The 10,450-nt window shown below is 40.2% G+C and overlaps 1 protein-coding gene across 3 annotated transcripts in view; it reads left to right on the forward strand.

Annotated features, from left to right (window-relative positions):
• homer1b (homer scaffold protein 1b) overlaps positions 1-10,450 on the forward strand; it is a 33,795-nt gene that overhangs the window by 19,173 nt on the left and 4,172 nt on the right. For 2 of the 3 annotated variants that reach the window (XM_017306661.1, XM_008418835.2), the window contains 4 exons: positions 1,723-1,871; positions 9,611-9,767; positions 9,982-10,092; positions 10,170-10,250. In XM_017306661.1, coding sequence (XP_017162150.1) covers positions 1,723-1,871; positions 9,611-9,767; positions 9,982-10,092; positions 10,170-10,250 — 498 coding nt within the window. Of the gene's footprint in view, positions 1-1,722; positions 1,872-2,119; positions 4,815-9,610; positions 9,768-9,981; positions 10,093-10,169; positions 10,251-10,450 lie in introns of those variants that run through there. The other variant, XM_008418838.2, reaches the window with a different exon arrangement.

Below are 10,450 nucleotides of genomic sequence, written 5' to 3' on the forward strand. Positions count from 1 at the left end.
TGCTGCATTGAGCTCCGGTCCAGAGTCCTGGCAGCTTTGTTTTATGTGAGTGCAGCAGCTAAATGATTTGTCTCTCATATAATTCTGTTCTTCTATGGGGTATAAAGATAAGAATTAATCTGTACTTCTTATAATTTCCCTGCGCCAAAGCGAGCTAGTTTAATCGCCTGTGGGAATGTGGAATTGTTCACTAAGATGGACTAAATTTGTTGCGCCACAATTTTCTACGAGCTTAGAGGACCTTCAGCTCCCTGACCGTCGCACAGCTCTTCCTTTCTACGTCTTTGTCTGCAGGTTAATTTGCTGTTTCCAGTTCAGAATAAGAATCCATCAAGGGCAAAAAGGTTGTTTTTTTTTTATTCTTTTAAGATACAAGTGAAGTGAGGTGCAGTTTATTTTGTCAGTAAGATTGAAACGTTTACATTTCGGATTAAGGCCTGTTGACAGGTTTAGTCATCCATGTTTTGTTTTGTTTTTTCCAAAAGTGGGTTGGTTGAACTGCATACAAATTCAGTTAATATGAAAAAAAAAAAACTGAATTAGTGCACAAGGTTGAATTAATTGTAGATTTATACACACAGACTCAAATATATATTTCAGTTTGGTAAAATGTAAACTGTGTTTGAATCGATGTTAGAGCACCTGTGTTTGATTCTGGCTCTTAATTTGAACTAAAGTTTAAAATTTACAAAAAATTTTTGCAGCTAAACAGAGCCCATATCATGATGCTGCCACTCATATCAGCATCATGATATGAGTTTTGACATACCACCTGTCAAAACTCGTTTTGACAGGTGGTATGTTGTTATCTGGTCTAAAACTCCTCCAACTACGTTTTTTGCCAACGCGGCAAAATATCTCAACTTTTGCATCATCTGACCATAACAGAATGTTTTTGAGTTTTTTTTAGAAAGCATTTGCGCTGCTGTCCATGTGGAAAGACTCAACTTTGGAGCTGATGCTTCTTTTTTGCTCAGTGCCTTTTCAGCCTACAGTGATGTTCAGCCGACTTTCCTGTGGATGCTCACACTGCTGTTCTTGTAGCTCTTAGTGTGAAAGCTGTGAGCTTTGTACGTTCATTAGTTGTTCTTATTCTAGCCTAGGACAGTTTGTGTCAGGTGACTGAGAAATAGGCAATTATGCCAAAAAAAAATCCCAAAAACTAAGAAACATCTAATACTAGTTTAGGATTGGATAGAGGAGCCAAACATCAGGCTGTTAGACTGGTATTTTAATCCTATTAAAAATGTTTGAACATATGAAAAACTTTATTCTGTGCCTGGAAACCAAGAACTTTAAAGAGCTCAACCTGCTCTACCAAGAGCAGTAATAAAAAATAAAAAAAACCTCACCAAATTATACCAGAAGCTTGTTGATGGCTAAAAATACTGCACATATTTTCTCTGCGACTTGCTGAAAGACATTTTTGCCTCATAATAGACAGGCTGTGGGTGTGCAGTTCTATGAGGCTTGTTGATCAGATTAATGGTAACTTTTGAAAATATCCTTATCACTGACCTCATGTTTCAGTATTAACATTTCTGCACTAAAAGTTATTTATTTGTTTGATTATTAATTCGCTGTAAGAGGCCTTAAGTAAATGACTGATTTTCTTGTGCAAGCAGATTGCAGCTCAAGCAGGATGAAGTTGAAGTCATGCAGTATAATCACGGCTTGCTTCCATATTAGATAATAACGCTGTAAACGTCCTCCCACCTGCAGGAGTCTCCGGCCGGTGAGCTCGCCTCCCCCCTCACCCCCGTGACTCCCCCCATGGAAAACATCAACGGCACGGATGAGATCTGCGACACGACTCCCAACTCGGACAGCCGTCCGGAGCCGTCGCAGAACGCTCTGGCTTTCGCACACAGGTATATCCCGCTGCAGTGCTCGTCGGCAAAAGATTAGCACCAGGATCACTTTTATTACTTCACCCGAGCAATGATGGTTGTGAGTTTTTTTGTTTTTTCTGTCCGCTTGTCCGTCGGTGCAGACGTTAACAGTCCTTCTCTGTCGCTCTCCCGTGTGTCTGCGTTCACCTCTATATCCGTTCCATGTGAGCACAGAAGAGTGAACTCCCTGTATTCACCGCTGCTTTCTCGTGTTTTTTCCTCTTTAGGGAGCAGCTTAAGACTTGTCGGGTCTGCTCTTTCTGATAGTCCCGACTGCTGCGACACCGTGACTTCTCTAAACACACACACAAAAAAAAAAAAAAATCACAACAGTTTTACATGTAATGTTTTTCTAAAATAAGAGCCTGACTTCAGGTTTGCAGAAGGGTGGGTGCTGTTTTCCGATACATCATGATGCACTGAATATTTATTACTCAACGTAAGAATAACTGAAACTCCTGTAAGGAGGGATGCAATGAAATGGGTGCATAAGACGTTTTTTTTACTGGAATTATAGCATTTACATATTGTTCAATTGTTCCAACCAGCAAGCAATGTAACTTAGATTGTTTCTCAGGACTGATGAACCGTTATCCACTTTATTTTTTTTTTGTCTAATCTGAGCATGCTCTGTGAGGAACCTCACACACACATGTCCATCTACAGAGCCTTGCTAATATACATACGCGCTCGTGGATTGGTTTCATATTTTGTCACGTTTCAATCACAAAATTCAAAGCGTTGTAATGCAGTTGTTTGTTGCAACAAAGTATTTTATTAATGTAGAAGGAATTTTTTTTTCTTTCTTACAAATAAAACTCTAAAAAGTGTGGTGTGGCATTTGTATTCAAACTATCTGGGTCAATAATTTGTGAAACCACCATTTGTGTTTTTTGGGGTGTATCTTGGACATGTAGAGGTTAATATTTGTGCCCATTTTTGTTTTCCAAATTGGATTTAACCCCGAATGTTGACATGTTGTTATAAACCAAGAACTTCTTCCATTAATCAAGTTTTTATTGGAGAAAAAAAACAACTTGTGTTGGTCCATCACTTTTGGTAATTGTGATCGTAACGTGACAAACCGTGTGGGAAAGTTTCAACGGGGGCGCGGACGCGCTCTCGTATATGTACGACTACTGCAGTGCAATAACATGAATGCAAATTCAAATCTCTTGTCTGAGCAGGTGTTGCTGTGACACCTATGCATGCACAATTACCGCTGTACACATTCCTCCAAGTCTTGTGGGCAGACTGCAAACTAAAATGTGATTTCCAACCTTTGCTGATGTGCACCTGTCTCTTTAAGACATCACTCGGGCTCACTGTGGTGTAAAATGGCTCCGAAAGGTGCGGCTGCGGGGTACGTCGCCAAAAATGTGTCGACGAAGTGTTTATGTAAGACTTATGTAACACGATGTGGGTAGTGGGAGGCATGGAGAGAGCAAGACAGACACACAGATTGTGTGTGTCAGAGAGGAACGTGATTTGTATAAAGTCTGTACGTGAGTCACCGATACCTAAATGTCCAGGATCAGCGTACAGTGCATCGCTGAAGTAAATAAAGTGGAGAGACAGAGAGAGAGAGAGAGAGAGAGAGAGAGAGAGGGGGATCAGTTTGAGTTGTTTAAAGAGTAACATCTTATTTTGTCGTGAAATGTACACTACAGGCTTTTCCTTTTTGTGAAATATCTGTAACTTTGTGCCACTTCTATTGTTGTCTGTAGCTGAGATTCATTTTAATTAAAGATGTCACTTCCTGACTTCAAATATGGTTGTTCTGGTGTTTGAGTGAAGAAGCATAGTGTGTTTTTGAATACAGCTCTGGTCAAAAGTTTGCATACACTTACTACTGGCATGAATGTCATTCACTTTAGGTCCCAAATGATACATTTGAACAGTTCCCTCTATCGGGGTTGGAGTGATTTTCAACAAGAACTTGAGGGAAAAGTTTGCTTGTGGATTTCCTTTAAACCACACAGGGTCGAAATTGTACTTACAGATTCAAATGTGTAAATACATTTTCACTAACATCAGATTACATGTTCTTCAGCGCGTCGTAGGGAAACGACACACGTTTTTTCACCCTAATCAAACTTCAGGTGTAATTTTTGGCTGGATATTTGAGCACCCTTTTAAGCAGAATTAACAGATTTGACCTAAATTGTTTAGTTTTCTTGAATGGGCCAAATGTTATCACCCACTTTGTGTACAGCTGAGGTTGGGGGCTTTCCAGAAAACCTTAATGTATTATGTTTCATCCAATTTAATACCAACTTTGTTGTGTTTTTGAGGTTATCAGTTTGTGTCAACCGTCTGTTTATTTTATATGAAACTTGAAGAATTTGGTTGCCATCCTACTTCCTTATCCTTATTCCATCTATTTTGCGCAATGGCCAGTGTCACTGTCAACTAATAAAACCCCCAGCATGACTCTGCCACCACTCTGCTCCACAGCTGATACAGTGTTCCTGTAGTTTGAAAGTCTAAACTTTACTCAGAGATGTTTGAGGTCAAACATCTCAATGTATGGCTAATTTGACCGTGATGTTTTTCTCCATAAGAGAGATGGTCTTTAAAAGTTAAAGTGGCAAATTTGAGTGTCATTTTGACCTTTTTTTCACGGTTTGCAGCCCCTCAGGCCACATTAAAATGAAACTTCCTTTGCTGTTCGTGATAAGTTTTTTTTGTCGTGTTTGTTCCTGGGTTTTTCCTGAACATGTCAAACTCCTGGAAGTTTGGGTTAGATGGTTGAAACGTAATGACTATTAGGTGTTCCAAGAGAGCAATGATCCCAAACAATCATCAAACTTGGTCTTAAAATTGATAAATTAGGATTTAAGGAGCTTTTGGAATGACGGAAAACTCTATTGAAGTCTGAGGCAATAAACTTTATCTCTACAAAGACAAGTGGTAAAAAAATTTTTTTTTTAAATAAAAAAATCCAGAATTACAGGAGAAGCTTTTTCATTTCTACAAAAAGCACCTGATGTTCCTGCAGATCACTTCAGGATATGTAAACAAGCATTGAGGACGATGTATGTGTATATTTGAGCCTGATCGTATATTCTTGCGACCCTTTGGGGATTAAAGAAAGCTCAAGTATCATTTCAAAACTGCACCTCAAAATTCATGTCCAGGGGTTTGTTGTGTCATCATTTTGCTGTTAAGAAGAAACACTTTGAATGCTTATCAAAATCCAAATATTACTGCATTGAAGCCCACAGTGAAGCTTTGCAAACTCCTGACCATAACTGTAGGAAAACATCAACATCCAGAGATTATCAGACAGATTTCTGGGTATTGTTGAAGTACCTTACCATTACGTGAAGCTGCACAGATCAATGCAGCGAAAGAGACAGAGAGAGACCGAGCGATATGTGGAGAGGACACCCACTGCCTGCTGCAGCTTAGCTGGTGTTTCTATTAATGCTGCGTGCGTGGGAGACGGGGTCGACTCTGCAAGTGTGCATGTAACAAGCGAACCTCACTCACACTTTCGCAGATATGCAGCAACAGAGGATGTGAGAATCATAAAGCTTTTGCTGCTTTTATTTCTCTGACTCACATCTTCCTACATGCACACAAGAAGGTTCATCACGTGTATTTCTACTTGTTAAAACGTACATTGAATGAATTTTGAGTGTGTGTCCCGTTGTATGCAGAGCCAAAACCCTCAAAAAATGCAGGTGCTAGTAGCGATACTTATGCAAAAAAAAATAAAAATAAAATAAAATAAATTCCAGACCTCCGCAAGCAGTCTTGGCACATCTGGAGTTGGATGTGCGCTGGTCTCTGCGGGACGCAGCGCAGCGCAGCGCTCTGCGTGGGCAGGTGTATGTGGGAGCAGGGAACAGATGAGGAGAGAAGTGGAGGAAAGACGAGTTTCTTAAATCGGGATGTGGGCGCATTTGGCAGATCCTTCGCTGGAGTGGTTCTGAATGGTTTTTATTGATGTTATTGGACCTTTTCGGTTTGGACTTCCTGGGTTGCACGTGAACGGTCCTCTGGTGTTGGAGGATGTAGGCGTCAGGTTGTGGGTTTGGGTGAAAGGAGATCGCTGCGACGTCTCCACGGTTCCTCCTCTGCTGCCATGGCAACTGCTGTGCCTCGCTGTTTTTTTTTTTATTTTTATTTTTTGAATTGCTGTGTGAGGAGGGAGAACCTACCTGAATACCAACAGTGGTCAGGACACTTGGGAGGGCTGCGAAAAAAACCTGTGTGCGTGTCACACGTTTACACTTTGCTCTCTTGTCTTTTTATTCAGAATGAACAAACTTTTAAATATGTTTTTATGTAGTAAAACACATAGCAAAGAGTTAAGAGTTTATTTACAGCTGATGAAATACCGGTAATATGTACAAGTAGCAACAATTACATTCAGAAATGAGAAAAAGTTTAAAAGCACAACTTTTTTTTGGACGCGTTAAATTTCTGTTCTTCTGAGAAAAATCACACAATTTGGTCCTGAATTTTTTTTCAAAAATTTCCATGAAATATTTTCTGCTTTGTATACAAATGTACAAAATAAGTTTAAAAAAAACACACACACAATCATGTAATCTTGTTTAGCAACGCAGAAAATTACACAGAAAACTGCCTAGCACAGATTATTATAATTTTTTTTTGCAATGAAAAATCATCTTCCGTCAGTATCTCAACAACATAGCAGCTTCTAACTTACCCACCATATGTCTCTGTCCTCAGCCAGAAATGCTCTCAGACGACCCCCACCCCCTCCAACCATTTCAGCCTCTAAAAAAAGCGCCGCGGCGTCTTGTCCTTTTGTCTCTTGTCTCCCTCCGCTGATGTCCCTGCGCTCCCTCCGTCTGTCTCCATCCTCACATCTTGACGTCTCGCCCGCTCTCTGCCTCTCCGAGCTGCTGTGTGAGGTTTATACATTGGCGGGAGCGGTGACAGCGCCGCTCCGTCCTTGTGCGTGAGCGTGCGTGCGTGCGTGTGTGTGTGCGCGTACGGCTGAGTGTCAGTTTTGCATGTGCACGTGTAGGACGAGGTGTCGTCTCCCTCGTATGCGTCACACATGCAGACACGCTTGCGGAGCGGGGTGGATGTTGCGTAAGGACTGAAGGCGAGCTGTAGGAGTTCAGTGGGAATCATATCAGGGCTTTCTCCGTCTTTCACACCTCACAGAGTGGGTGTTGTGGCTCAGCAGAGGGATGCTGCAGTGTGAGAGGATACAGAGTGTGTGTGTGCTTGTGTTAGAGAAAAGATGGAGTGAAACTGAGAATATAGCCGCCTCCATCTGTCCCGGAGTCTCTTTTTTTTCATATACACAAGTCAACATAAGAGCCTCTAAAAAGTTCCAAGTTTTGCAAATTCTGGCAAGATCAGATATTTAGTGAGTTGCATTTTTAATGAGTGAATTTCAAATTCTGCATCTGTTACAGTGACTTTGGGAGAAACTGGAGCTTTCCTTTCAATTAGTTGAATGTCTTTTGCTTTGAGGGTCAAAATCTTCAATCTTCTAAAAGCGATATTTTAAAGAAATTAACAAAACTGCAGAATTTTTTTTATATAAATGGAATATGAAAATCATTGGGAATCTGAAATATAAAAAGGAAGCTGGCAGTTTGCCTGGTAATAAAAGGCGTAATATTTCCTAAATGTTTCGGGTTGTTTGTTTCCTGTTTCCTTGATCTAAAGTTTTTTTTGGTCTCTCCTCAGCAGAAAACATAGGAGCAGACACAGAGATGTGATTCTTTAAACATTGCTGTATTTAATTAATGAATGGGATGGAGTCAGTGTTTCAGTAAAAGTCACTGGATCTTTCAGTCCTATTTACTGAAATCAAAATGACAGCAAAAAACATGGCCTATAAAAGACCAATGCTTTGTGTTGTGCCAAATATTTATCATTTTAAGATTTTGTCAGTGAAAATCCCTACATTAAAGATTAGAAACAGTATCTACCGTAGACACTCGTACTAAACAACTTCATTCCATTCTTGAATTGCGCTTGAAGGCCACACAAAATCATTGTGAGGGCCACAAATAGCCCATGTACCATACTTTGGACACCTTTGCCTTATTCAGCAATATGTTTCTCTGAAATATTATCATAAATAATAATAATAATAATAATAATAATAATAATAATAATAATAATAATAATAATAATAATTTACCTGTTGTTATCTCTTATCGTGATAACAACAGAGACAAAAGGAACGTTTTGCTGAAGTTTATACCTTCTTGGACATTGTTTATTTGTAATAAACAGTTATTCCTCACCTAGTTTGATCTCTACTAAATAAAAATACTCAAAACAGATGCCATATTTTCTAAAATTGTATGTTTTATGCAAACATATTTGAAGTTTAAGCTGCTTTGGAATATTCTTTAATGCATCTTTCTGTGGTTTGTCTTATTTAACTTTTGGTTGTTTCTTCCTTTGAGCCTAGATTTTTTTTAAATTACAACATTAAACTGATTTGACTGTTCAAGTGTGAATTATCACACTCTACTGACCTACTTAGATAGAATGCAACTATTCGCAGATAACAACTTCGTTATCAGCTGTTATTTAAATAATGTTACACATTCTGTTCCTCTAATCCCAGTTCGCTTTATTACTATAATGCAATAAGCGTTAACATGCAGTTAAAACTCTGCTGAACTGTATTGCTGCATTCAACCAAGAATATTTTATTGCTTGCCTGACTTTGTCTTAGTAAATGTATTCAGTGTCTCGTTTATCGCACAATCTGTACGTCTGCAAACAGTGTAGGATTATAATCAACCCATGAGATTCACAGCCAAAGAATCTGAAAAGTGACCAAAAAAAGAGACATTTGACTCACTTACTGGTGATAGCTGGTATGATTTCTCTGATCCGACCCAACATTAGTTGATTTTTTTTTAAACAACTCCTCAAACAGCTTGCTCCATATAATTGCAATAATGCTGTGATTGTTTATTGATAATAATAAGCAATCACATTAAGAAGCACTCTGGAGCCCATTTAGCGCTTTGGAGAGCGCACAGCATGTAAATGTAAATAAATGTCAAAGGATGAAACAGCAGCAGCAGAGAGGTAAATTGTTCTGGAGTTTATCCTTACCTTGATGGAGAGAAAGTCTGGAGGAAATAACCACCGTAGATAAACACAGCCTCAAATCCCAAATTGATCCTGCTGTTCCTGTCGCTGTCAGTCGACAGGGTGTTCAAAGAGATGAGATCATATGGGATCAAATCGACAGATCTCACATGGGGCTCCTTAATGTGTTGTGATGATCATGGTGTGAATAGTTTGTTTTTTCAAAAGAGGGAAACTCTGTTAGAACACTTTTCAGCACAATAGTCAGCTGGTCTCGGCTAAAAGAGAAGTTTTGGTTTTTTTTTTACTTGACGGGAGATAACCTAGTCTTTTGGTCAGTGCCCATACAGGCTGGTTTAACCCTTGTGCGTGCGAGGACTGAGGCAAACGTGGAGGACTGTGGCAAATGATACAAGTTGTAAACACAAGGGTTAAGAATGAAGAAAAAAGTGTCACCAGATTATGTTTTACACCTCTGTAGAAAAGCTCGTCCACTTTCAAACATATTCGCGTCCATATCCCGCTCCACCTCATTTTGCGTATTTGTACCAAGTACCACGAAGTTCAAGCTTTTCATCGCCTGCGATGCTTACGGCTGGCATCCACAAGCAGCTAACGTTGCCTAATTGAAAACACGCTCTGTACATGTCTGTGTTCTTCAGCCCGGCCATGACAAAACACTGGGAGGCTGAGCTGGAGGCGCTAAAGGGGAACAACGCCAAGCTGACGGCGGCTCTGCTGGAATCCACGGCCAACGTCAAACAGTGGAAACAGCAACTGGCTGCCTACCAAGAGGAGGCAGAGAGACTACACAAACGGGTGAGCAAAGGGAGCGCGTGTTTGTTTTCATGTGTGGTTAAATCATTCTGATCAAATAGGAGCACTCGTTTAGGAAGGGACACTGTGAAGTCGAGATGAAAGCAAGAAACAGACGAGAGGGTGGGTGGGGGGAGTAAAGAAAAAGGCATGCTGGGAGACAGATTGAGATCAGGAGTTTGGTGACTAAATCAAAATACCCATCGTATCCCTGCAGGTGACGGAGCTTGAGTGCCAGAGTAACCAAACCCCGGTGATCAAATCCCAAAAGACGGAACTCAACCAAACCATAGAGGAGCTGGAGAACGTGCTGCGAGACAAAGAAGAGGTGTGTTTCTGCAAGAGTAAAGAGGGGAGAAGTAGAAGTAAAGTTAACATCACACATCCATGTTTGTGCCCCTTCAGGAAATGGAGAAGTTGAAAGAAGAACTGGAAAACATGAATGACCTCATGGAGCAGAAAGACACTCTGACTCAGAAGCTTGAGGTAAGCCTCTCTTCCCTTTGTCACACGCTGTACCTGGCAAAACTGTTTACACTTGTTGAACTTTTTCACATTTTGTCCGATAACCACGGCAACAATAATATCTTTTCCTGGGATTTTGTGAGATAAACCAACACAAATGAGTGGATACCTGTAGAGAACGATTCTTCAGTTCTACCAATCTGTCTGTACTACTTTGAGTT

This window comes from Poecilia reticulata, linkage group LG9 (assembly GCF_000633615.1).
Source record: "Poecilia reticulata strain Guanapo linkage group LG9, Guppy_female_1.0+MT, whole genome shotgun sequence".
NCBI lineage: Eukaryota > Metazoa > Chordata > Actinopteri > Cyprinodontiformes > Poeciliidae > Poecilia > Poecilia reticulata.